The 26,903-nt window shown below is 46.1% G+C and overlaps 2 protein-coding genes across 2 annotated transcripts in view; both read left to right on the forward strand.

Annotated features, from left to right (window-relative positions):
- Positions 1-7,168: 7,168 nt before the first annotated feature.
- On the forward strand, positions 7,169-13,756 carry LOC142584464 (aminopeptidase N-like). The gene is made up of 2 exons (XM_075694608.1): positions 7,169-7,556; positions 13,353-13,756. Exons 1-2 carry the CDS (start codon positions 7,169-7,171, stop codon positions 13,631-13,633), a joined length of 669 nt encoding a protein of 222 aa, XP_075550723.1. The 3' UTR covers positions 13,634-13,756.
- Positions 13,757-14,370: 614 nt separating this feature from the next.
- Positions 14,371-26,903, forward strand: part of LOC142586389 (aminopeptidase N-like) — a 35,558-nt gene continuing 23,025 nt past the window's right edge. The window contains exons 1-4 of the mRNA XM_075697637.1: positions 14,371-14,375; positions 14,444-14,599; positions 19,088-19,194; positions 21,689-21,840. Of these exons, the coding sequence (XP_075553752.1) occupies positions 14,371-14,375; positions 14,444-14,599; positions 19,088-19,194; positions 21,689-21,840 (420 nt within the window). The remainder of the gene's footprint in view (positions 14,376-14,443; positions 14,600-19,087; positions 19,195-21,688; positions 21,841-26,903) is intronic.

Genomic DNA, 26,903 nt, shown 5'->3' on the forward strand with positions numbered 1-26,903 from the left:
AGATATTCATTAAATCTCGCCTTGGTAATAGTTTAGCATGATCTGGAAATGTGTCCTTGAACTCAATTTTGAGGTCTGTTAAGGCACCACTTGAATGGCAAACTTGGCGTATGGACACACCCAATTTTTGTAACTGTGCTTGCAGAAATATTATCTGACGACTGTGGAATCTCGACCACGATACTTGAAATAACTCAGACGATATTTGTCTACAAATACATACTGCATGCGTCTTTTTAAAATGTCATAAATCTTTAAGAATGTCTGAACCGTAAGCATGCGGAATCTGCAATCTAGGGTGGGTATATGAGCTTCCTGGTATAAAACAGTGTGGGAAACAAATCTAGGTAGTCCGAGGCATGATCGTAGAGTTTCTCTTTCTAAAAGTATGAAAGATATAATTTTGTAGGCGGGGCCCCAACAGACAATGGGCCGAACATACATATTATAAATCATCAGTAAGGCATCCCTGCGTAGTCCAAAGCGACGGTGGCCGAGGCGGCGGAGCATAGCTACGGAACGTTTTGCCTTTGTTTTAATATGTTCAAAGTGACTGCGCCAGGTGAGCTTGTCATCGCAAATAACACCAAGGTACTTCGTCAACTTGAGGAATGATTTCCTTTCAGTATTGTAAAGATATATGCATCTGTGCAGTTAATGGGGATACTAATACCGCACTTTTGCTAATATTTAACGACATACATGACCCCTCTAGCCATGTATCCAGCATTCCGAATTAATTCTGCAAAGGCTGTTGTAGTGAATGTACATTGTTTGCGGATGTAAAAAATGCGATACCGTTCACATAAACATAAACATGTACTTCCGGAGACAACGGAATTGTACTTAGCAAAATGTTAAATAATATAGGGGAAAGAACGGAACCCTGTGGTACACCTCTTGTCTGCTTGTGTTCAGACGTCGAAATACCGTGTTGGTAACAATAAAACTCTCTGTCCCATATAAATTCATAGATCCAAGCGGTTATACATATCTGGAAATTCGTAGACTGAAGCTTATCGAATAGAATACAATGTTCTACAGAGTCGTATGCTTTTGATACATCTAGTGTCACCAAAGCTACGTACTCTCGTTTGCGGCGACCAAGTTTAATGCGACTCTCTTAATCTACATGGGCGCACCATATGGAGTGGCCGGGACGGAATACAATCTGACGAGGACTGAGAAGGGCATTATCCTGCATAAAATTTGTTGTACGGCCGTAAACAACCCTTTCTGTTAATTTGACGACATTGGAAGTAAGAGAAATTGGTCTTATGTTGTCCAAGTCAAGTCCAGCAGATTTTTTCTTCAACAGTGAAATAATTTTAGCTACTCTGCACTCTCTTCGAACCTATGAATTTTGAAGATATATTTATTATATTTAGCAAGTCCTGAGGCGCATAATAAAACAAAACGTTTAGCATTCCTGTTGTATAGCCATCTGGACCAGGGGCTGACGCCGGTAACGAACTAATAATGCCTTCAAGCTCCGTCCTATTCTTTAGTCCTATATGCAATTTATGCTCGAAACTTCGCGCAAGTCCTTGAGCAATTTTCTCGTGATTCTGATAATTATTTTGTTGATAGAACGTCAGAGTCGACATTCACGGGCGCCGGTATAACTTTACGAGATCCAAGAAGTTTAAACGGGCCTTTTTTATTACTAGACTTCGAAAGGTATCTATAGTGCTTGGAATCATAATCCTCCTTAGCTTTTGAGACTGTTCGTTTGAATGAAGTAGCTATATATGTATAAACAGCCCAATTAACAGGACATTGGTTGTGCAAAAGTTTTTTTCACGCAGCCATTCTACATCTAAAATCTCGCTCGCAGTCAGAATTCCACCAGGGACGATATGATCCAACCTTAGTAGATTGCACAACAAATTGAGCTTTTTTTATGATTGTTTTAGAATTGAACATAGGCTCATTACATTAATATCCCTCTAAAAGAAATAAGATATAATAAATATGTTGCAGCCGAAAGTATGAAACGACAGTTCCACTGAATTACTGTTAAAGTTTCTATGGTGAATAAATCCGAGCAGCAGGGACTGCTCGGTTTAAACCGCTTTATTTTAAGAAATCCTTAGTCGGAACCTCTCTAACGTACTTTTTTGCCTTTGCCATTGCCTTTTTTACCTGTAGCTTTGGTTCCGAGTGATTGCGGGGTGATTCGCATGAAGAATCCCAAGGCAATTCAAACCGAACTCCGGATGGCCTCGGCCAATCTTCAACAAATCACCGAGGTTCGACAGTTCGGCACAGGGGGCATTCTTTGCTGTTCGTCAGACCAGGCTTGTGTTCAAGATTTGCTGAAGTGCAATGTTTTTGCGACACATCCGGTGAGCAGTTTCATTCCTCATCACCTTTCATGTACCTTTCACCTCATCACCTTTCATGTAGTTGGTCGGAGAGCTAAACTTTTTCTCTATCAGTGACCTTGTTCGTTTAAGAGGTCGAGGGTCCACTTCTACATCTTGATTTTCCAACCCATCTGTGCCGAAGAGACCGATGTGGTCGACTTTCTCAGTAGTTGATGGCTTTGATGAATCCTTATTAGTGAATGGCTGCGCGGTCAATATTTCAATAGGTGAACTCCCTGGTAGACCCAACACCGTATCCTCAATATTGGCTTTATTAGTTAGTTGAAGCCACGGAGCTAGTTGTGAGGACATCACCTGAACAAAGGAATCGGTGAGATTTGTCACAATGCGCTCCATTGCTTTCTCCAACGCTTTTTCCACAGAGGCTACCACAGCGTCAGAGATTGAGTTTTCCATACGCAGTGTTTGACGGGCCGTTATGCCAGCATACCCTTGAGTCCTGCTCTGAATTTATCCAATGGCCTCACGACGAGAATATCGATGTCTATCAATTATTTCGAGGATTTGCACTTCTTTCGACCTTGCAGGGCAGTTAGGTTCATCTGCAGGGTGGGAACCACTGCAAAGGCAGTAGAACTCATTTCGGGAAGAACAGCCATTTTAATCATGGTCTTCTCCACAAATCCGGCATCGTTTGTTGGACCCGCAACCTCTTACAGAGTGCCCAAACACCAGACCTTTAGACAATGAAGGACACAAGGTGATAAACGCTCAACTCGGTATATAAGTGGCCATGCCTTGATTTCCGATGGCCGGTTCATTCCAGCCAAGGTAGCGATTAATCTTTCTGTGGGCGTGCGCTTATTATTAACGACACGGCTGCAACGGTACACAGAAATCACGCCTGCCGCCGAAAACATTTCCGAAATTTCCGCCGGACATGTACTTACGTCGACACCGCGGACTGGGCTTGTGGTACATGAAAGGTGATGAGGAATGAAACTTCTCACCGGATGTGTCGCAAAAACATCGCACTTCAGCAAATCTGGAACACAAGCCTGGTCTGACGAACAGCAAAGAATGCCCCCTGAGTCGAACTGTCGAACCTCGGTGATTTGTTGAAGATTGGCCGAGGTCATCCGGAGTTCGGTTTGAATTGCCTTGGGATTCTTCATGCGAATCACCCCGCCATCACTCTGAACCAAAGCCACAGGTACGCTGCTCGTCTCACTGCATAAGAAAAGCTCCACCGGCAAATCGGAGGTAGGAACAGAAGCCGACCAGGTGGAAGCCTCCTGGCCTGGCGATGAGAAAGACATTGCAAAGAAGTAGGAAATTACTCTGGCAAGTTAACAGATATTGAAACAAAGGTCTAAAACTCTTAGGTAAAAGACACAGATGAAAAGAAAACTGCCAGCGACTTGACTCGAACCAGTGTTCGGGAGCTTAGGCACGTTCTAACGAATCGCCTCTCCAGTTAGGAAACGACGGCGCTCTGGAACGAGAACGCCTCGACGCATGGAGCGCCGAGTGCCACCGACAGCTGATCTTTGTACTTATTTCGCATGTATTTCACTCGATAATCCTACATTCTTCTTCCTCTTCTAGACGAAAAACTGAGAGGCAATGATGTAAGAGCTATCACGCCACGAGTGCGCGAGGGCACATGTGCGCGCGCTTGTTCTCTTTACGCAAAATACGCAAGAATTAGATTGCAGATTTTATAGCATTTCATTAAGCGTTTCACGAAAAGTTCGCTTCACATAGATTCCAAAATGCGCGCTGCGTAATCTTCGTAATCTTTTGTTCAAAAGCCAGACATTGGTACTAGATTGGTACTGGATTGGATAGATTTAGAAATCTATCCGTTGGATCTGCATAATTTTTTGTTCGAAAACAAGGCATTGGTACTATAATCTTCATCATCACTACCATCATCATCACCCTATTTATGTCCACTGCAGGACTAAGGCCTCCCCTGCGATCTCCAATTACTCCTGTCCTGCGCCAACCTATTCCAACTTGCATCTGCAAATTTCCTAATTTCATCCCCCCACCTAGTTTTCTGCCGTCCTCGACTGCGCTTCTTGGCGGCGTCCAGACTTGCGACGCGGCAGAGTGTGTTACGAATCTTTGGATCCGGACAGGCCGTTACTGGTGACGGAACATTGTTACTATGAGCTAAAGAAAGTCCGCGGTGAAATAGGTGTACTTGCGCAATGCAATTGAACTCAATTTCTAATTCTGCAGTGTAGCTTTTCGTGGTATAGCAAGCCCGAATCTCGGATCCTGGCTGCCCATATTGTCATGTGACCAAATACGCCCCGCGCCGCACGTAGTGAGTAACTTGAGAAGAAGAAGAAAAGTCGGCCACACAGACCGGGCCACATCCTCGTAAGTCCCGGGCGAAACCGCCTTCATGTTGCCCCTTCCGATTTCAGACGTCGCGAAACCATCGGCGACGTCCGAAGGCAGTGCCAGGCGAGCTTTGTGTACCATTACCTCATCGCCTCCGAACCTCGGGCATTCCATGGCCATAGACCTTTTCAGCTTCGGCGCGTGGCCGATGCGATGTTGAAATCGCTGAGCCGTTGACGCGGATCTTTTCTCATTTTCGCGCAATGTCACGCTAACTCCATGCGAGCGAGAAGCACCAAACGACTCTTGCTATTTGCATATTTGCCGAAGTACATTAACAGAGCTGTCAAATTGGAAAGCTTCGGTATTACCACTGAGGGTGGCTGCACCCAAAAGAGCGAACTAACATTGCTTGTCGGGATTCATCTTCGCTATTGGCATTGTGTTATGTAGACTGTTATTTGCAGCGGTGGGACTTGAACTTCTCGGACCCCTTGCATGTCAACTTTACCTGTAAAAGCTTTCCTTTCTTTCTTTCTTTCTTTATTGATTTATTTAAGACAATGAACAGATTGTCTTAGGGGACACGGCTAAAGGCAAACATTTGCCTGACTAGGCCGTGCCACCTGTACATTGGCAGCAACATGGCAGTGGCAAGCTTTCAGGAGGTCACACATGACCAAAGCTTCTTTATGCTTCGAAGATGGCTGGAAGGCCATATATATATATATATATATATATATATATATATATATATATATATATATATATATATATATATATATATATATAAGAGAAATTGTGCAGGCTACCTTTCAAACGTAAAGAATTTGAGCGATGCTACAAGGTAAACCAAACAAGTATTTAATTTCGACAGTTTCGACCAGTGGACCGATCTTCAGCAGGGATTACAACAAAAAGTATATGTATATATATATATATATATATATATATATATATATATATATATATATATATACAACATAACACAAATATGCACGTTGTTACGCTTATCTTTATTTACGTTTATCTGTGTTGTGTGTGCGTGTGTGTGTGTGTGTGTGTGTGTGTGTGTGTGTGTGTGTGTGTGTGTGTGTGTGTGTGTGTGTGTGTGTGTGTGTGTGTGTGTGTGTGTGTGTGTGTGTGTGTGTGTGTGTGTGTGTGTGTGTGTGTGTGTGTGTGTGTGTGTGTGCGTGCGTGCGTGCGTGCGTGCGTGCGTGCGTGCGTGCGCAGGATACTCGGCCACTGTTCTTTTTCGTCTGCATACGCTATTATCCATACGCTAGATCCCTTTAAGCAGCATTCATTATCACTTTTCACTAATAAGCACTTTTGGTCTGTTTTGGTTAGTTTGAATAGAGATAGTTCGCTGACGGCCGTAGACGGAATATGATTGTTAGCTGCATACTAAGACTGGACAATTAGATTTTACATTGAATTTATATTTGATCGCTATTATTTAGAGCCAGAACGCAACTATCTTTAATGCAGCACGTGTAGCTTCTCGCTCTCATTGGGTTCTACGCATCTAAATCAACGCTGCTGATTAGGGTATTGATAAATTGAGCAAGGACATGCTATTCATTGGATCGAAATCGCTCACAGACACTTATGTTATAACCTATGCCAATGAAATTATTTCAACGGTAACTTATTTTCATTCTGTAAGTTAGAGTGACGTGGCACAATGGGCACCGCTGTCGCCTTGTCATGGTAGATGACAAGGCACGCTTTACTGTCAACTGTGTTTAATAAGCAGAGACATTCTTTTTTGTGCCTATCACTCGAGTGACCCACTCGGCAGCACACTGTCATAATGAACACAGAATGCCACGTAGCGAAGGTTTGGTGGCTTGATGTCCTTACGTTCACTGTTCTGGCGTCCGCAAAATGGGTCGAATGTTTATTTTTTAAACACAGATTTTACACAGTCACCGAATATTAAATACAAAAAAGTGTCTTCAAAAAATATGTCCATCAAAGAAGTGATCGTAAAAAATGATGCATTATTATTTTCAAAATATTTTCACTGTGTACAGCGCCAGTACAGTGTATATATGTTTCTTCTGTTCTTGTTTCATCGCGATCTTTCACCTCAGTATTATTTATGTATTTCTCCACGACTTGTTTCGCTGGTCACATTAATAACTATGGTAACTTGTGTAAATCATAGATCTGTTCTAGTTCTATATACGTTCATGTAACTGTCGCAGACAATATTCACTGAGTTATCACTGCCTAGCAAGCGTATATGTGTGATGGTACAGAGGCCCTCGTCATGCCGATAATTCAGAGCTGTTCCCCTAGACGTATAACTGACGTCTGTCTCCCACGTAGAAGTGAATTAATGGATTGTGTGCGAAAGGTACTGTGATTTCGACCGGCCGCGGACAAGCCGACGGATGGCAGGATTGCTCAGCTGCTTATAATGTTGGTCGGTTTTCGTGGAGGATCTGACTAGGGGGCGTTCTCCGCAGAGGATGGGCCGCATCGACCGGCTCACGAATGGCGTGGTGATCGGCACGGTGACCACGGCGGTGGTGATTATCCTGGTGATCTTCATCGCCACCGAAAGGCGCGTGTTCATCCAGCACCAATTATTTCCGCTGGCCGCGGGCGAATCCGGGCCGCCGCCGCCACCCGAGGACGTGTTGCCGCCGCAGCCATGGTCCCTGGTCGACCGCCAGGCCTACCTGAGCCACGACATTGTGGCGCCGTCCGCGGGGAAGGGCCACCACACACGCCGCCTGCCCCGACACCTGGTGGCCGTCCACTACGCGCTCGAGCTGCAGCCCCATTTGGAGGGAAAGCCCAAGCAGGTGGACACTTTCCGCGGACACGTCGACATACGCTTCGACTGCACGGAAGGTGCGCGCCTTTACTCTGTATTGGCATCGCCAACCCGTACTTGTGACAAACGTGCATTTTCGCCAGACTGCTTTTGTTGTCTGTGAGCGCATAAACCGAACCCTGTCCTGACTTCTTGCTGCAATGCCGCAGTCCTGGAAACCTTAGGCATAGTGAAATACCATCGTGTTCTAGGAAGAAGTTGGTCTTCAGTTGGTCTCGACGTTAAACTCCGCCAATATTCAAGCTTCACATTTCCCGAAATTCACCTTCTGCGGAGTTGCTGACAAGGGCAAAATGATTAAAATTTTCGGCTTGTCTGGGTCGTCGCAGCTCGCCCATTCTTCAATATGCATGCAGCTAGCCGGTGCTGCGAATGTATGTCCCACTGTATGTCCCGTAAGAACTTTACGCAGGTCAGACGGTTGTCATTAGACGAGGCAGACGCTCAAGCCTAATTAAATCTCGCTGGTAGACCAGCTCCGTATACGCGTCAATGTATTTAAAGAGTCATAACACAGTCAAAGCATGACTTAAGAAAACGGACTCTTCATGCTTTTATTAGCTGTAGTTTGAATTATGGTAAGCTTGAGTATATTTTAGAACGAAGCCCTTAGGCGCCCTTACGAATCCCTTAGGCGCCCGAACGAAGCCCTTAGGCGCCCTTTGGCGCCTACTGCAAGCGTCGGCGGCGTAACCGAGCGAACGAGCGCAGCAAAATATGAAAGAGCGAACGCGGAGAAGGAGATGAAAGTCGCGAGCAGCGGGCGGCGCAGACCAATGAGCGCGGCCCCTTCAGGGACGTGCGTGCAGGAAACAGGTGTCATACGGACCCGCCCTACCACTCGTTGCATACTCGTATCTGGTCTCAGCCGAACCGCTCGTTTCGTATTATTGTCTGCTCACGTCACCTCTCGCTCGCGCTTGTTCGATTTGCTTGGTTTCGTCTCGTTCACGCTTGTTTCGATTTTAATGGTTTGCGTTTGCTTTGTAATCTGGTTGTATGCGCAGCGCGGATTGTGTAGTACTTTCTGGAAGCCACGCGGAACCAGCGATTATACTGGAACCTTCGACGAGTCATGTATAAAAGCTGACGCGCTTAACCCGCACATCAGATTTTATATGATTGCCGACTCTGCTACATGTCTCTCTGATATTCATTGCCTCACTATATCACGAAATGAAAACACGTATACAGCTGCGCTCAAATTTCGCATTAGGGAGTATCGTAATCATCGGTGAATTTTTTACGCACGCGTTCTCGCACGCGAAACGAGAGTTATATTGTTAGCCATCCATTGGTATTGCTTCATTTCCATATTTGTCAGGACTATATAGGCACGCACTAATTATTCGTGCCCTAAATGATTTCGAAGAAAGCTTATTGATGTGTTTTACCTGCGTCGCGCTATTTACGTCTCTTGGCCCATCCATGCGTAAACGTCTGGAGCTACAGCATAGTCACTTGCTGGACGACTTGACATTATACAGTCATAAAATGACACGTGAATTGACGTCAAATGACTCGCACAGACGTACTTGCCCGTCCGTCGCGACGGAGATCCAGTGACCCAACTCCCGGACTACCGAGGCCCTCCACGCCCCGAGAAGACTTCTCAGTTGCCGAGGTCAGACAGGCCATCTTCGCACTCAACCGCAAGTCTGCGCCGGGTCCAGACGGAGTCACCAACAGAATGTTGAGAAACCTCGAGGACACGTCGATCGTCTTTCTGACCGACAAAATCAACGAGTCCTGGAATAGCGACGTTGTTCCTGCAGAATGGAAGATGGCCTGCACGGTGCTCATTCCCAAGCCCGGCAAGGCCCCAAACATCGGGAACCTCAGGCCGATTTCTCTAACCTCCTGCGTCGGCAAGGTCATGGAGCGCGTCGTCCTCAACAGGGTCAACGGGTACCTGGAAGAGAACGAGGTTTACACGTACGACATGATAGGCTTCCACGCCGGACTCTCGACGCAGGATGCAATGAAGCTAATAAAGCATCAGATTGTGGATGGCCGTTCCAGAGACGTCAAGGCTTTGCTCGGTCTGGACCTCGAGAAAGCTTTCGACAACGTGCTCCACAGCTTCATCGTAAAGACCATTTTAGACCTGGGTCTCGGTTCTAGATTCCATAGCTACGTCAGCTCTTTTCTAATGGACAGGAAGGCCAAGCTTCGCATTGGGGACTTCCGCTCCGACGATGTGCCCCTCGGAGGGCGGGGCACTCCTCAGGGCGCCGTCATCTCACCCACACTGTTTAAAATCTGTATGATTGGTCTTTCCGAGAGGCTGGCACGCGTAGAGGGCGTCAAGCACACCATATACGCCGACGACATCACCTTATGGTGCTCCGGCGGCTGCGAGGGCGGAGTCGAGGAATCCATGCCGGAGGCGATAGACGTGATCGAGGAGTATCTCCGCCCCACCGGACTTCGATGCTCCCCCGCCAAGTCGGAGCTTCTGCTTTACAGAAAAGAGAAGGGAGGCAGACCCAAAGATTGGAAGCCAGTATCCGAAAGCAGCATCAGTCTTCGCACTTGTGGCGAGGTTGTGATACCCAGGGTCGACGTTATTCGGGTCCTGGGCATGTTTGTCGAATTCAACGGCGGGAACGGAACGGCTCTCCGCAAGATCATCGCAAAGACGGACAACGCTTTCCGCCTCGTTCGCAGAATCGCAAACCGGCACCGAGGAATGAAGGAAAACAATCTCCTCAGGCTTATCAATGCCTTCGTACTATGTCACTTTACGTACACAATTTCTATGCACAACTGGCTCAGAGCGGAGCGAGACAAGTTCAACGCTCTCATCCGCAAAGTGGTCAAGAGGGCTCTCGGGCTACCCGTCAGGACCCATACCGAGGATCTTCTCAAGCTTGGGGCGCATAGCACTGCCGAGGAGATTGCCGAAGCCCAAGAGCGCGCGCAACTCACTCGCCTGAGCACCACAGCGGCAGGTAAACACATCCTCGAAGAGCTGGGTTACCAATCTGTGGGATTCCCGATGGCCAGTACCCCGATCCTTAGGTGCATTCGAGACAAGTTCGAAGTGGCCCCTGTGCCCCGAAACGTTCATCCCGTCCATAACGAGGGCAGACGCAAGGCCAGAGCAGCAGCCATCCTCAAACAGATCAAGCAACAAGGCATTAGAGCAAGCTTCGTCGACGCCGCGGAGTACAGCGATGGGAAGACCTTTGTCATCGCTGTGGTCGACTCCAGCGGCAAGATTTCCAATAGTGCCTCCATTCGCACTTCAGACCCCGGAGTCGCCGAGCAAGCCGCCATCGCCCTCGCCCTGCTAGACGGTCGTGGGTCCGAGATATATAGCGATTCCAAAACGGCAGTTAGGGCTTTTCAGAAGGGTTGCATCGCCAAGCAAGCTGCTCGTCTTCTTAGCAGCTCGAGTCGATATGCTCTCACGCATCATTCAATCCACTCGTTTCCCTCTCACGTAGGGTCGGTCGAGGGTGCTCCCCCGAACCTCAATGAGTCTGCTCACGAGGCTGCGCGTGACCTCACCGACCGCGCTTTCTCTGCAAGAAGCACCGACTCCCCTCCTCCCTACGGCCACAGGGACGCTCCCGCTACTCACAACGAGATCATTAAATTCTTCTACATGTCTAGAAGGGTCTTTCCACCCCCTCACCCCAAGTTGAATAGGGCGCATGCCGTTTCGCTTAGGCTTCTGCAGACCAGCACGCATCCGTGTCTGTCCGTTCTCCATGAGGCTTACCCGGACGTGTATCGCGACGACGCCTGCCCCTCCTGCGGGCAGAACTGCACTCTAGCGCACATGCTCTGGGAGTGCGGGTCGACATACCCCAAGTTCACCAAGGACGAGTGGGACTCGCTTCTGCGTAGCCCCGCTCTAGAAAAGCAAATCCTCGCTGTCCGGCGTGCCCGCGACCGCGCCGGTGGGCTAGACCTGCCGGTCCCGACATGGGACTAGCCGGGTGCGCGACGAGTTCGCGTCCTCGCCGGACCTGCAATAAAGTTTCTTCACTCACTCACTGAAATGACACGTGAACAAGTCAAAATAAATAAGAAAGTACCTGTGAGCTTCCCATAATTCAGTGTTTGTGACGTCAGCACGATTAAAACTTCTGGACACTCCATTTTGAAAGGTAGAACATCTTCACTAACAAGAGGTGACTGAGCGATGCCGCATGCTACTCTCATTCAATGCCGAACAATGAGGTTACACCCCTCATATTTTGCCGTTCGTGCTTTGACTTTTGCCGACAATACGCATCCCAGACTTAACCAGCGCCACAGGGAATGCAATGTTCGTAACAACGGAGGCCTGGTGTGTGTGTCAATTTACAGTTTGCTTCTAGCACCGTCTTATGAGTACGCTGCAGCTGCAAACAAAGACTACAACACCCGCGAAACCACTTTTTTAAGTTTTATAATCATAGAAGAACGAAGAAAGTGCACCTGTGAAGAAGACTCTGCCTCGGTTAACCCTGGGAGGAAAACTGCACTCGATCACAACGTCCTGTGTAGGAGAATCTACATAAACAGCCAATATTGTTGTTAGGACTAATTTCGCTGCACAAGTTAATACTTTTTTTTTCATAGAACCGCTTCTGTGTCGGCTAAATGGCCGCGCCAGTGTTGCAGAAAAGTCTCGCATCGAAACCAGATTCACTTGAAAGCACTTCCATATACCTCAGGAAACCAACTCAGAGACGCGACCAAAGAACATAGTAAAACATAGCAAAGAACATAAATGCGACAGGACAGCAGTGTCCTATCTGTTCTTTGTCCGCATCTATGTTGCGCCGTTGATTTCCTGAAGTCAGAATCACCAACTTCAAACTGTGAATCTGCTTTAACTGTTTCATGGAACAAGTATCAAGGATGTAATGATCATAAATCATTCATCTAACGCCAGTAACGCAGGAACACTGTCTACAGCCGCGCTCGAGCGCTGCCTAGCGTTCCAGGGCGGCCATGCACCGAAATGAGGTACCTTGCTGACAAACCAACCGACACAGAAACGCGACTGTCTCTCATGCAGAGGCATTTAGGGGCTAAGGTTGAGAGCGAATAGGAGTACATCGCAGTATATACAGTGCTGGAACCACACATGTACAAGACGAACAGGAGAGCAGACATACACAGTGGTCTGTTGTGTCTTTCCTGCCGTGCATATTGTGCGTGTTCCCCCGCTGTAATTGATTACGCCCCACAAACAAGCCCAACTTCAACTTTCTGGGAACATTTCGCTATCGGTAGCAGCTAATCAAAAGGCTTACTTGCAGAACGTTACAATGGAGCGTCGCGTTGCGCTTACATCGCATGAAACTGTTGTCATGGTCACTGGCGTATACTCTGATGGATACGTGCGGCATAGTTGCTTGCACACCTCTGGGATATTTTAGTAGTACCCACCTCCCCCTCCCCTAAATGCTTTCATCAAGGAAAAGCCTTTTTTTTTCTTTTGCGGACATTTAATACGGAAGGACAGATGACAGGACGGAGTGCTACTAACAACCATTCAGTTGTTAGTACAACCATACGCGCAGCAGTATACAGTCCGAGGCGACGCCTTCTATCCTTCCTGATGAATTATGCGCAAAAGAATGGTCTTCCCTTGATGAAGTAAGGCTTCACCAACCAGCCCACGCTGCTAATGTGTCGTAGCATTCAACCTAACAAGTAAGCCCCAGCCAAAACCTTACTTAACTATTTACTCTACCCAGCCTTTTCATCTATTTTGTTTCAGTAAGTGCAGTAGTCAATGTAGATCGATAATATTGCCGCGACATCGAATAGCACACACTCTCATACCCGTCTACACGGCGTTGCAGAAACTCAGGTCATCACTCTGCACGCATCTTCTGAGCTTGAGCTGTCTCTAAGCAGCCACAAGGGCCTTGGCGTGACGGTGCGTCACTCCAAGCCTCCCTTCGCCAAAGTCAAAGCCAACCACTTGACACTGGAGCCGGAAGAGGAGTTTCTCCACATCCAGCTGGCCGAAAAGCTGCATGCTAACGAGTCCTACATACTGAGCATCGCGTTCAGAGGAAAACTGGGCACCGACAGAGGCTTCTACAAGTATCACTACCGCGTCAATGGAAAACTCAAGTAAGCAAGAGCGGGGCTGTGCACAGCCGCCTGCGGAGACGCTCCCCTACCCTTATATGGCCACTTTAGCTATTTATATTTTTCAACGCAATACCCTATTCTCCAGCTGCTGCTACTAATGCACCATTCCTACAGCAACAGAGGCTTTGCACCCGCAAGACTCTCATTAGGCGCGATAAGCAGTTTTTGTACACATTTTAACTACGCTGAAACAAATAAACTATATCAGCCTTTCATATTTAGAACACTTGCAAGAGGGCCTCGAAGTTGTCCTTCACGATCTTTCATCTATTGCAGAGTGCATGATACATTGACACAGTGACTTCGTAATACAATATAATCCCGAGGTAAAGAACTCGTGAAAAGGCACCTGGCATTAGATCTACGCAAGTGTGCGCGAGCGAAGCCTCCTGTTTATGGTACGCGCCTTTGCGCCGATCCCCCCCCCCCATAACGCTCAAAAACAGCAGCTAATCGAGAAAAAGAAAGCAGCATTGCTAATAAGGCAAAGATGTGTGACTGGCATTGTAGTTAGGATTAAGCTGAATAAGTGTAGTTGTAACGCGCACAGCAAACAACTTGTGATCTATTAGAGTAACATCATGGCTGCCATTGGGAGGAAACGTAGTTGAGGATGGTCAGAGATTTGTTGGTGTGAAGAGATAAAAATATTGCAGGCATAGGTTGGAGTCGGCTGACAAAAGCAGGAATAATTGAAGATCACTGGAAGATGTGCCTGTCATGCAGTGGGCTGATAACAATGACGGTTTTGCTGTGTCGTTCTTTTATTTTTTTCGCTTGTCTGTTATTTCAGGCACCTGCTGCTAACGTTCTTCGAACCAACATTCGCACGAAGAGCCTTCCCGTGTTTCGACGAGCCCGACTTTAAGGCCATCTTCACTGTGACAATTGTGAGACCGGAAGGCTACACTGCACTGTCCACTATGCCAGTTCAAAAGCAGGAGGAAAGGTATGCCATCGACCAGACGACACAATGAATCTGCTTCTAGTCAAAAGGCGCCTTTTGGATTTTAGTGGTTTGTTTAGTACGATGATATTACTGGTGCCAATCATCAGGAATCAAGGGATTTTCGAAAGAAAGACGGAAAACATGTGTTCAAATATGTGCAATCGGTTCGGCATACTTACGCAAAAATGTGTTCGGAATATTATCCGGACCAGCTGAGGATTTCGTTTTCAGTTTAAGTAGCAGACACAGTACACCTTCATATGTTATAAAATCGGGAGACATTACTGAGAGAGAGTTATCATGCGTTGCCTCGTGCTCGGAAGTGCTAAATACTGAACAGAATTATTGGTTAAACTGCCAGCAATTGTTGGGGCCTCACTCACGAGACAACAATCAACGAATATTTCACGGGGTACAGCATTTGTCTCTTCTATAGATATCGCCATAACTTATCAGGGCTTTTTATCAAGAAGTCAGGCATTGATTTAGTGAAATATGTAACTTTGGCATCGGAAAGTTTACTAACAAGCTTGTCTTTTAGATCAGTAATTATGCTGAGGGATTTCTTCTGTTTTTTTAGCTCGCTTTAGCCTACGGCGTAAATGGATAATTTATCTGGTCATCCACGGATTGTTTTTGTTAGTACGAACATATTTGTCAGGAACGAACTTGTCAATGCAATAATGAACAGTCCCTTTTAGAGCATCCCAGAGTGTCGTGACGTTGCCCATCATGTTATCACAGAAGTCCCAAAAACGGTCCATTATGGCGTGGTCGTCAGCTTTAGTAAAATCCCTCATTAGTATTTTTTTCTTGTTTTTTGTGCGACTTCGTAACTCCTAGCAGAAAGGAGAGACACACCGCCTTATGATCCAAGACGCCGTCAACCTAATCAACAGTGTATGTAGATAAGTCGTACTAATAAAAATTAAATTACTTTTTGAACAGGTGCCAGCTACTTCTCTGGTATACTCTGTAACAGTTAGCTTCAAATCACACATGATCATAACATCCACTAACGGGTTAGTGTCAGCATCAAATAATGAAGCGGGGTTACTCCAATCAATGCAAGGAATATTAAAATCACCAGCGAGTATAATCTTCTCATTAGTGAACAACGCCATGTAATCGTATAGTTCGGACATGTATTCAGCGGTAGCCACAGGGAGTCTATACGCAGCACATACAATAAAAGAATTGTCCCAGCAGTTAACCCATACGAACAAACTTTCGTGACCATCTATTTGGTTCATAACACCAGGCAAGTGGTTTTTTAAGACCATGGCTACGCCACCACCCCTAGTTGGGCGATCTCGACGGAAAACAGTATAGCTTGGAGGAGATAGAACCGAGTCACTAATGTTATCGCCCAACCAGATTTCGGTAATTATTGTTATATGTGGGTCATGTTCAAGAAGTAACAGTCCAAACTTTCCTACTTTATTTACAAGGCTTCGAGCATTGAAATTTAATGACCTCGTCAGGCTTTACCGGCTGTGACCTCGTCAGGCTTTACCGCCTTTTGTCGCAGTTCCCTCTTTCATCTTTGAAGGAAAATGAACTTCAACTTCAACTTCAACTTCAATATTCTTAAGTGTTTTGTTTCCGCACACGCATTACGTCAATGTGGGGCGCCCCGTTGTTTAGATAGTGCTGCACGTTCGTTCTTAGCGTCGTCCCATACAAACAGTGTACCATCAATTTTGAACTTATCATGAATAAGAGACACGCGCTCCTCGTTCTCTCGATCGTGCCTCTCCCAAAGAAGTTTACGCACGCGCAGTGTTTCGTGGCTGTAGTCGTTTTGGATGAAAATATTTGTTTCTTTAAGCTTGCTCACATTTTGAATGACAGTTTGTTTTTCAGTGTAATCTTGGAAACAGGCAATTACTGGACGGCGGCCTCTATGGCGGCCACGACGGTGAATACGGGCTATAGATTTGCCTTTAACTCCGAGTTTTCCCTCAAATATGTCATTAACAACACTTTTTCTTAAAAATGCGTTGCTTTCTTCGCTCTCTTCAAAAATGACATAAACAATAACGCTCGACCTTCGACTGCGATCTTCGAGGTCGACAAGTTTTCTACTTTGCAAGGTTACCGCATTTTGAAGGGACACAGGCGATGATTCAAGCGCTAAAATTATCGGAGAGTTCTCTCTTGATTCTTTCATAAGTAGTCCTAGTGATCGTAGACGTGAGTAGAGATGACGAATCACACTCGCTAAACTTCGTTTTCATCTCAGCAACATCATCGCGCATATCGGCTTGCCCCCTCAGAAAATTTTGAAGCATTTCAGCTGTAGCGGGTCCTAGGTTGTATTGTACGTCACCACATAGCAAAATAGTAAAAACTACTTAACAGTCATGGGCAATACTCAAGCAAACGCCTGGGCACGGCGAAACCAGTAAGAAAAGCTCGTCTCCGCACCTGACTTTGGAGAGGGAACAACTGACCTGCATAACAAGAACGAATTTCTCGGTCAGCGGCACGGTCGCGGCCGTTTCGCCGCGCCCCCTGGTGAACAAATCCTTTGGCCGTGGTTTTATACTGTCCCTTGCGCATTACGTCACGGACATGGGCATATCTTGGAGAGGTGTGTCCAACGTGACTCGCTTGAGTGATGATCTTGATTGCGGCCATGTGTCGGGATTTGTGTTGATTTCGAAGTGTCCTCAACCCAAGTGGCGTGAAGTTGTTGTACCGGCGATCGTCAGCAGAAAAACCTGCATAACGAGAACAAATTTCTTGGTCAGCGGCATGGTTACTGCCGTTTCGCCGTGCCCGCTCGCGTAACCTCGTGTAGTTAAGGTTTTATTTTTCCAGACTAATCTTTCTGCCAAAAATTGTCAAATCTGCTCACTAGTTGGCGTTAAGAAGTAATTTCAAACGGTATATGATGTTGCTTGTAGAAGTATTCCAAGGCAAGTGTTTAGCAGCGTGTTGATAAACTATCCACCAAATTGATCGACTTATATGGCACGGTAAAACAGAGTTAAAATGATAAATTTTTGAATAAGGACCACTCAGATACACGTTTCTGTGCTTACTACTAAATTTTTGGTATTTTGGTGGTCTAATTAATACTGGTCCCCCACTGTCTTCTCCTTTTGTACACTCAAATTAGTGAAATATTGTTCTACCTTTACAAAATCTTCATAGAACGTCAAAGGGAATAGCTCAGTCTTAACGAAATAAAAGTTTAGCTAAATAAACTGAGACAACCAGTGCTACTGGTTCCATTACTCTTGGCGCACGCATTCCAGATCACACTCGTACACTGAGACTATTCAACATTACAGTAGCACTTAGCATTGTCATGAGACTTAGTAGCCTCATGAGCGAGAAGAAAGGAGGTTAACCGAGGGGCCCGATTTTTATTAACCATATTTCAAGCGCTACCTAATCATGGCTGCGGAGCCTAACACATAAGACTAATTTGTCTATAACGCTGCACCTACCCAGACGAGGTCGAACGCCTGATTCATCACTCCTAGAAAGAGCAACAGAGCTACCATGTGAAGTTCGTGCAGCAAGCAAAAGATCATTTCTTGGACGTGCTGCTTGGATGGCACTATCGCGGGAAATCATCATCATCATCATCAGCCTGGTTATGCCCACTGCAGGGCAAAGGCCTCTCCCATACTTCTCCAACTACCCCGGTCATGTGCTAAGTGTGGCCATGTTGTCCCTGCAAACTTCTTAATCTCATCCGCCCACCTAACTTTCTGCCGCCCTCTGCTACGCTTTCCTTCCCTTGGAATCCATTCCGTAACTCTTAATGACCATCGGTTATCTTCCCTCCTCATTACGTGTCCTGCCCATGTCCATTTCTTTTTCTTGATTTTAACTAAGATATCATTAACTCGCGTTTGTTCCCTCACCCAATCTGCTCTTTTCTTATCCCTTAACGTTACACCTATCATTCTTCTTTCCATAGCTCGTTGCGTCGTCCTCAATTTAAGTAGAACCCTTTTCGTAAGGTTTCTGCCCCGTACGTGAGTACTGGTAAGACACAGCGGGAAATCAGTTGACGCTTATGCTAGACAGGCAGCGCCACAAGCAGAATTTTTTTTCCAAGAAACGCGTACTTCCATTCGCATGTTCGCACTTTGGAGCCGTCAAGCAGATGCTCTCAATGACTCGATTTTAAGCTCGAGTCATCACGATGTGGAACATAGACTTGAAGCACGGAGTCAGTTTTCTGCTTCCTGTTGTCGGGTCTATTAAATAAATACGTTAGGGTGAGACGCCCGATGAGATAACATGCCTGTTTTGTATCCGTATGTTTCAAGTCGCATGACTCCCAGATTGTCAGAAAAGTTGGGCTGGTCGGTGCTTAGTTTACACAGAGCTGGTACGGCACACAAAGCAGCAACACCTCACGGAGCATGCCGGTATTTGTGTGCACGCCTTAGCACTGTCCAACTTTCTGAGTGCACAAACCAAGGTGTCATTTCCTGCTCACTCTATTCCGTGAACCGGCAGATCGCACGGCTTTGTGGCGGACACGTTCGCGCCGACCATGCCCATGTCCACGTACACTCTGGCCTTTGCAGTCCTCAACTTCTCGTCCCAGAGCAATGGAAACGTAAGTATAGGCTGATTGAAGCCCCACCCGCCGAATCATTTCGTACGAAGCAGCACACGTTGCTTTGACGTGAGTGTCATGAGAAAACAGTGGAAGTATACGGTATAAGAAAGGGCAGTAGTACAACAGGCGACGTGCGTGCGCATTTAGCCCAGTCGATGACCAAGTCCCCGTAATGTCACTGTACCACCGTCATTCACACGATCTGAAGGAGTCCCCAGTGACGGTTAGTAGCCTTACGGAAAACTTTACGCTGCCCAGCACATGCCTTTCGCACTCGGGTAAACCGGTCTGTTTTTTTTTTCTTCTTAAGGAGTGAAGCAGTGTTTACCTTTGTTTACTCTCATATGATTCACTCCTGTCGCAATACGTACCGATTTTCGTGCACTTACTTATGCTCAGTTAAGGCTATCATATTTACATGTAATTTAATCTACATACTATTTAATGGTTGCAGAGACTAATTATTTATTCGCCTTAAAAGACATTTGTTGGGCATAGTTACTACAGAACAAACATTCCACGCTCACACGAACTGAAAGGCAAATGTTTATAACTGGCAATTCTTGAAGAACACTATTGTAAGCAGAGTTTGTTTAGAACAGTTTAGACTAGTAAGAGGCAAAAGGTGGTATTGCGCTATCATTATTGAGAACAATTTGCATGTGTCAGAAATTGTGCGCAAGAGAAGCTCTTAAAATAAGTTGTTTATTTTTACTTCCCGAAACTGGGCGTAGTTGGTTATGAGGGGCGCTGTAGTGAAATGTGCCGGGTTAACTTTTACCACCAAGGGCTCTTCAGCATACGCCTATGCCTTAACACTCTTGTGCACACAAAACTCGTTGAAATGCGCCGCCGCGGTCGGGAACCAAACCCTCGTGCACCGCGGCGCGGGCACTACTGAAATGCGCTGCTTTGCTTTTGTGAGCTGCGTAAGAGAATCGACAACCATTCCAACGATTGCAATGACAGGAAAGAATAGTGCCATCGCTTCAATAATAACCCGAGCGTTTACAATGAGAAAAAACATTTCTAGGTTACATTTTTGAACAGCAAGAAGGTGACGCTTGGTACGAGAGGAGACTGCGTGCAAAAAAGAAACAAACAATAAGCGAGGTAAATGTAAGCAGTAACTAAAAATGACGCTTTAGGGTTTCTGCCAAACCTGTCATCACTTAAGAACTTTTAGAGTGAATCCTTAGATACTTACTGCAAAACTTAATTTGGAAATAAAAATAAATCGTTGTTGTTTCTCACTGATTTGAATTCGAAATGAAACGTAAGCACTATCTTAATAATTTGCAAAAATACTATGAAATATATGACGTCATTCCATAGCGTCATCAGTGCTCAGTTTGGCACAAACATTTATAAAATAGGTATGTGGAACGGCCTCTGTTTCAACGAACCCAAATAACGTTGACAGACTTTCAAGAGAAAGAGTAATTTGCAGTTACATGTCTTCATTTGGTTCCTCACCTCTAGTGTCTTATGTTTCATATAGCACAGTGTCGCTAGCATTAGTTTAAACCGCAAAGCGTTTTCGTGCTATGAAGGTTACTCATCTACACTCGAGGCGCTAAATGTTCTGCACACACAGAATATGCTCATGTGTGTCTCCCCGAGAAACGCTACATAATATACAAGTGCTACGCACCTGTTCCGCGTATTTTAGCCTTCGTTCCAAAAAATTGTGGAGTGTTTACGAAGTTGATTGCGGTAGAGACAAGTCCTATATTGAATTTGATTTCTTCACCACTGATAAAATGGCGGCAATGATCCAGGCTGCATCACAAATTGAAATGACCTCAGCCTATGACAAAAGCATTTACGTGCTTATTTGTAGTTGGCAGCACATATTCTGCCAGTTTCTACATGCTTGCTTGATTACGTTTCCTTTTTAGCCGACTATGCTTATCGCGTTATTGAACAGGTCACCATATGGTCCCTGACGGACAGGTCTCCATACCTGCAATACGCTCTAGACGTGGCTCCAAAACTACTCAAATTTTACGAAGACCTGCTGGGCGTCGCGTATCCGCTACCAAAGATGGGTTCGTGAACACTCAATTCATTCTTCGCAAAATGGCTGTCGCTCTTTCATTCCATTGAAAGCACGCATCTCGCTCTATGAAATTTACACCACGCAGTGTAATCTCATGCTATTGAAGATATCCTGGCGCTTCTCAATACGGCTTCTTGGCAATCCACCCTTAGTTAACGCGGAGAGGCCCCTTCAACAACTACTGCTCCCTTCGGCAATATATCAGCTTTAGAAGCAATTCTAACGTAGTGAGGTGGCTGCCCCATACTATGACAACGTTATAAATAAGGCTATTTTAATAATCTAATCCCTGTATACCCATCACCTGTACCTTTTCCACAAAAGTCATTGACCTCTCTGAAGAACCAAATTTTAAGAGATTATGTGGCACGGCAGCATCGTTGAACGAAACGAGAGGAAACCCGTCTAACGTTGTTTGTCATTGGTCTGCCAGACATGATCTCGTTGCCGTCGTTCTTGGCGGACGCCATGGAGAACTGGGGCCTGCTCACCTTCCACGAGCAGTGCCTCCTGTACGACGAGCGGTCGACGCCGTACAAGAAGCCACTCATCGCAGGCCTGATAGCACATGAGATTGCGCACCAGGTATGTAACGTTGCATACGCACCATTGATCAGTTTGTTATTTCGTGCGTCCACGATTGCTGGGACGCGCGGATGTGCAGAGCACTCTAGTGCAGCTCGTATAGGTTATTATTTGGGGTGACGGAAAGCATGTGGTGAACATTCTGCAGGGTTCGCATGCATGCCGTACATTTCACATTGAGCGAGTTGTGAGTGTGCGTGCGTGTGTCTGTGTGTTTAGACGCTATGTCTCCCAAGGGCATGTGTTACGCTGTTCGTGACAATTGGAGTGGGCGGATAGAATGAAGAAACAATAAAAACAAATTGTTTTCTACGGTCAAACAACATAGATAAGCAGACAGTCAATTTCTTTTATGGTCATCTGGCACCGTATATTGTGATAACTCATCTTGTTTTCGGTTCATTTCGCCTTTTATCACTGGCTCGGACTCCCTCGTGTTGCCTTTGTCGCCGTAATCGGGCGTTCGGCGTCACAGATTATAGAAAAAAGATGAAAAAAGTGTTATTCGCTGTCAGGGGCCGTATTAGCTAAATATTCATCTTATTTTTTGTTCGTTATTATTTAACGTCCGTTGCACCAAGTGGTAAATCCCGATGATAACAGCGATGACGGTTGCAGAATGAATGATAATGAGCGATACGAGTGAAAAATGAAATGTGTCGTTATAAGATTCAGCCTTCGTTGTACATTGCTCAGGTTGAAGACGGCGATGATAACTCTTCCGAATGTTCGGACTTTTTGGTCATGAGCTGGTCAAACAACGGCTGCTCAATAAACACGACCACCTTTTAAGTATATATGCACTGTAAGGCGCAGTTTGACGGGAACCACCATTGTGTCCTTTCGGCCTTGCTTTTACGGCCCATTTCTACAGTCTAAGCGCTCTAGACGTTTTGCAATAATCGCAACGACTGCGGCCATTTTTTGTGAAGATCCAGGTCATCTTCCATTATTTTCGCCCTTCCTTATTGGTTCGAACGCCACCACGACGATGTTATCTTCAGGAACAGCAACTACGCGCGACGGACGATCAGAAAAGAATTCAGTATAAAAGGGATACTACCAAAATGCGGCTCCTTTATTTCGAATAACTGAAAACAAAGACTACGCTTTCACAAAGACCTCCCGAGGCCAACAGTGACGACGGCTGCTTATATGCATGAATAACAGTGGCAAAAATTTTGTTCACAGGCACCGGCAAAGCTAGACTTCTAAAATAGGCAGCGCTCGAAATGCTAGAAAGGCACGCTCAGTAGAATGAGCTGGAAAATCGAGCGTCTACAGAAGACGTGACAGCTGGACGTACTCAACGAGCGCAGCTAAGGTAGGCACTGGAGGCTGTATAAACAAGACCGAAGGCACAGGGTTGACAGTCGGTGCGAATTCGAAGCCCAAGCCACATTAGGGGACGAATCCTCGTGATGTGCGAACGCTCAAATGTGGCGCTGAATAACAGCCGCCGAAGGTTCCAAGAAGCAGTGTTTGACGTTTAGCAAAAGGCGCAGCCACATGTCATCAATCTCCGCGTAAAGACTGTCAAGTGCACTTCTTGAGAACGATGATGGGCAGATTCAGCGTGTGCACGGTTTGCACGTGCCGCAAGATCCGTGTAGCTTTACAGCAGAATAGCCGAAAGGAAACGCGAGCGACCACGTCTTCCCACTCCAGCAGTGCCGAAGGCTATGTTCAAACCTGAGTGCAGCAAAACATTATTCGGTGACGATTATCAACTGGAATAGCCATAGTGTTAGAGTTTGGATAAAAGGTTAAAACTCAAATAGCCCGAAGTATAATTCTCATAGATAAGACCCATGGTGTGCAGTAAAAGGCCAGCTTTGGTGGAAATCGCCAGGCGGAATCCCACCGAGCCATAACAGACGAAAATTATTTACGCCTAACTGAAAAAAAGTAATGGTCAAACGTGGGCGCAAAAATTCGTCGGTATTCTCGGAACGGCTAAAAAGCTGTGCTCCCGACGACAGCGTAGCCAAGCGTCCTCGAGAGAAACATACCGCAGTCAGAGCATGCGGCCAGTATTGCTCCAGCAATAGCAATAACATCGCATAAAACATTGCAATAGGGTAGCCATCTTCGCGACTAAACAATTCGCCGCAAAAATACTATTTAGGAAATCGCTTCTGCAGTGAAATGTCCTCGCAGATCCGCAACACTCTTAGTAAACATGCATTACAAGAGTGTCCGCAGCAAAGCTGCTAAACAATACAGACCCGAACTCCCTGCAATGTTCCTCCACCCACTAGCAAGTCCCAATGCCACACGCATAGCCGACTTCAGCATTTTGAGCTTCGGGTGCAAGCTTCAGCGTCAGAGATCAGCGAACAGAGGACCAGTAAAGAGAGCGCCTCGTTTTGTACCCGTATCATCACACATTACGCCACTCCTCCCGCATTTCAACGCACTTGTTCGGGTCTAAATGACGCTAGAAATCTGCTTTTGTGTGCGTTTTTTCAATGTTAACGTAATGTCGCTTTCATGGTCATACTCGAAACGCCTCTTCTTTTCGCAGATCACTGCGCTCTTTATTGCCACGCATATTCAGCTCACGACCAAGCTGCATTACAGACGACTTACTGGTGTGCTCAGTGGATGAGGCAGTTAAACGCAACAAAGTGTAAATGTACACAAGTTTCATGCAAAAGTTCTGTAATCCCTTCCGCATATTCCGAGTCATATCGCTATTATGGAGTCACCATGCCAAGCAATCTAGTGTGGTCAGAGCACACACGTGGACTGGTGTCTGATGCTTCCAAAGCACTCCGTTTCATCAAACTTTGTCCTGAATCTGTTCGAAAATTGGTGAACATTACGTTCATTCGCACAAAATTAGAGTACGCCTCGGCAATCCGGAAGCCACGTCAAGGATACTTAATGACCTCTATCGAAGCTGTTAAAAATCGCAGCGCACGCTTCATCACCTTGCAGTAGTACCGTAACCAAAGTGTCAGCGCCATTAAATTATCGCTGGAGCTTCCCCCTGAACCTCACCGTCGAAGAAATGCCTGTGTATATCTCTTTCATAACTTATATTATGACTTCCCAGGCATTTCCATCAGCACGTATTTCGCGGTCCTGTTTAACTCGCTATGTGTCCAGTGTGTATTCGGCAAAACAGTAGCCTTTAACTAATCACTGTTACCTGCTGCCTTTGACGACTGGAATAAACTCCCAGATAACATTGTAACTGTAGGAAATCCGAAAAAAATTAAGGAACCAGTTACTACTTACTACAAGTGTTAATGTCATATTCGCATATTCGTATATCATGCTGTAGATTGCGTTTTTTTTTATTTTGCTCAGTGAATCTATCGTGAAGTTTTTTAACCTTTTGCCCTTATCGCCTTTTACTTTTCACTTTGGTTAACTATTTGCTTCCCCCTTATGTACAATTTAATACAGGTGCTAATATGCAATATTCATGTACCATGCAGTATACTTCTTTCTTTATTATGCTCGTGGCCCTATCGTTATATTTTCAACTTTTCGCTTGTACGTACTGCCTCACACTTCTAAATTTATGAATTTTCTTTTGTATTTTATCCCTCGAGATTTAAATAAATGATGATGATGAAGATAATGATGATCTTGAACACTGCCCCTGTGGCCATTTGTTGAACTTCACCGCAATGCACCAGCGTAACTCAACGGGCATCATATTAAGAAATGATATTTCAAAAGGTCGCCCAAATTTCAACAACTTTCAGTTAGCAATGTCGAGAGAGTGTGCCCTTCTAATAACATAATTATTTACGGCACTTATTGGTAACTATCCTTCTGACTCATAGCAGTAGGATAACACTTGGTAGAAGGAAAGATTCCTTGCCATGAGAATTAATGGAGGCTTACTTTATCAATATGAAACGTGACGTCTGGGTCAGCGATACGTCTGTGCATTTACGCAGCGCGGAGCGCCACATTTATTTTATATGGACACACCAGGCGCATTTCCGCCGTCAACGTTGCCGTCGGCGTCACCGTGAGGTTCTGTATAAAGTCCAGGGGGGGATAAAATCGTCCCCGCGCGCCGTATGCTGTAGGTACGAGTGAAAGCGTGCGAAGGTGAGCCGGCAATCGCGGACAATATCTCGCGCACGCAAGCGAGGCAAGCAGGGAGGAAACGCGCCATCTTCCGTCACGCCCGAGGCTCCAGGGGGGAGGAGAGGGAGGGGCATTCTACTCCGGGTGGCCCTGGTGGCCGCGCCCGCCCGCTCTGCCCCTCTAGCTTGAAAGCCATCTGCGACGGAGACAGAGTCCACCCGTGCGCCGTATTTTCGCGGCTTAGTTCGCGTTGGGCGGGGGGGGGGGATGCGGGACGGAGCACCAAGGTCAATTCGCTCGCTACTGCTGCCGCGCTTCCTCACGCTCGCGTTTTGACAGCAAGTGTCCGCGGTCAGCGAGTGAGATGTGTTCATGTTTGCTTGTGCGCGTGTGACACCATGCTTGTTAATTTAGTTAATAAATGAATGTTTACCAATTTATACGGCCGATAAAACTACTATCCTTATTTCTTGTAGCTGTCTCCTCATTTGATAGGGCAATCGATGCCTCCTCTTTCGGGCAAAACTGCGACTTCTTTAGGTATGTGGACGATTTCTTGGTGATATTAAAATCTAACTTTCTGCAACGACCATCAAACGGTGGATGATTTTTAGCGCGATTTGAAGAAGACGGCAAAGGGCTCTCTTAACGCATGCGCTTCCTTTATAAGACAAGTTGCAGTTTTTAGGTGTAGATCTGATCTTTTCTGGGCCACATATCTGCTGGGCGTGCTGCCCGCGCTCACGCAAAGAGCTTTTAACGTTCGACTCGGCGCATACTAAGCTTGTGAGGGCAATGGCTTCCATGTATCTTGAGGTAGCGTTGGTGAGGTCTTGTTCTCTCAACATGCAGGAACGTTTTAACTATCAGGTCGGATACCCTTGTTCTGTCGCGGTCCCAGTAGCGGGAATCGTCCTTCAAAAATTGAAGGGTAAGAGGGAGGCCACGCCACTAGTGGAGAAAATGCCGCAGGTTGTTCCGCACATTCATAAAGTGGCCCTTAAAGA

This window comes from Dermacentor variabilis, chromosome 6 (genome assembly GCF_050947875.1).
Source record: "Dermacentor variabilis isolate Ectoservices chromosome 6, ASM5094787v1, whole genome shotgun sequence".
NCBI classification, from domain to species: domain Eukaryota; kingdom Metazoa; phylum Arthropoda; class Arachnida; order Ixodida; family Ixodidae; genus Dermacentor; species Dermacentor variabilis.

What these genes read in the sequence shown, in the direction of transcription:
- LOC142584464 (XM_075694608.1), top strand. Translation starts at nt 7,169, where the DNA reads ATGGGCCGCATCGACCGGCTCACGAATGGCGTGGTGATCGGCACGGTG. An exon ending in ACGCTTCGACTGCACGGAAG is followed by an intron (nt 7,557 to 13,352) that starts GTGCGCGCCTTT and finishes ACGGCGTTGCAG; the next exon opens with AAACTCAGGTCATCACTCTG.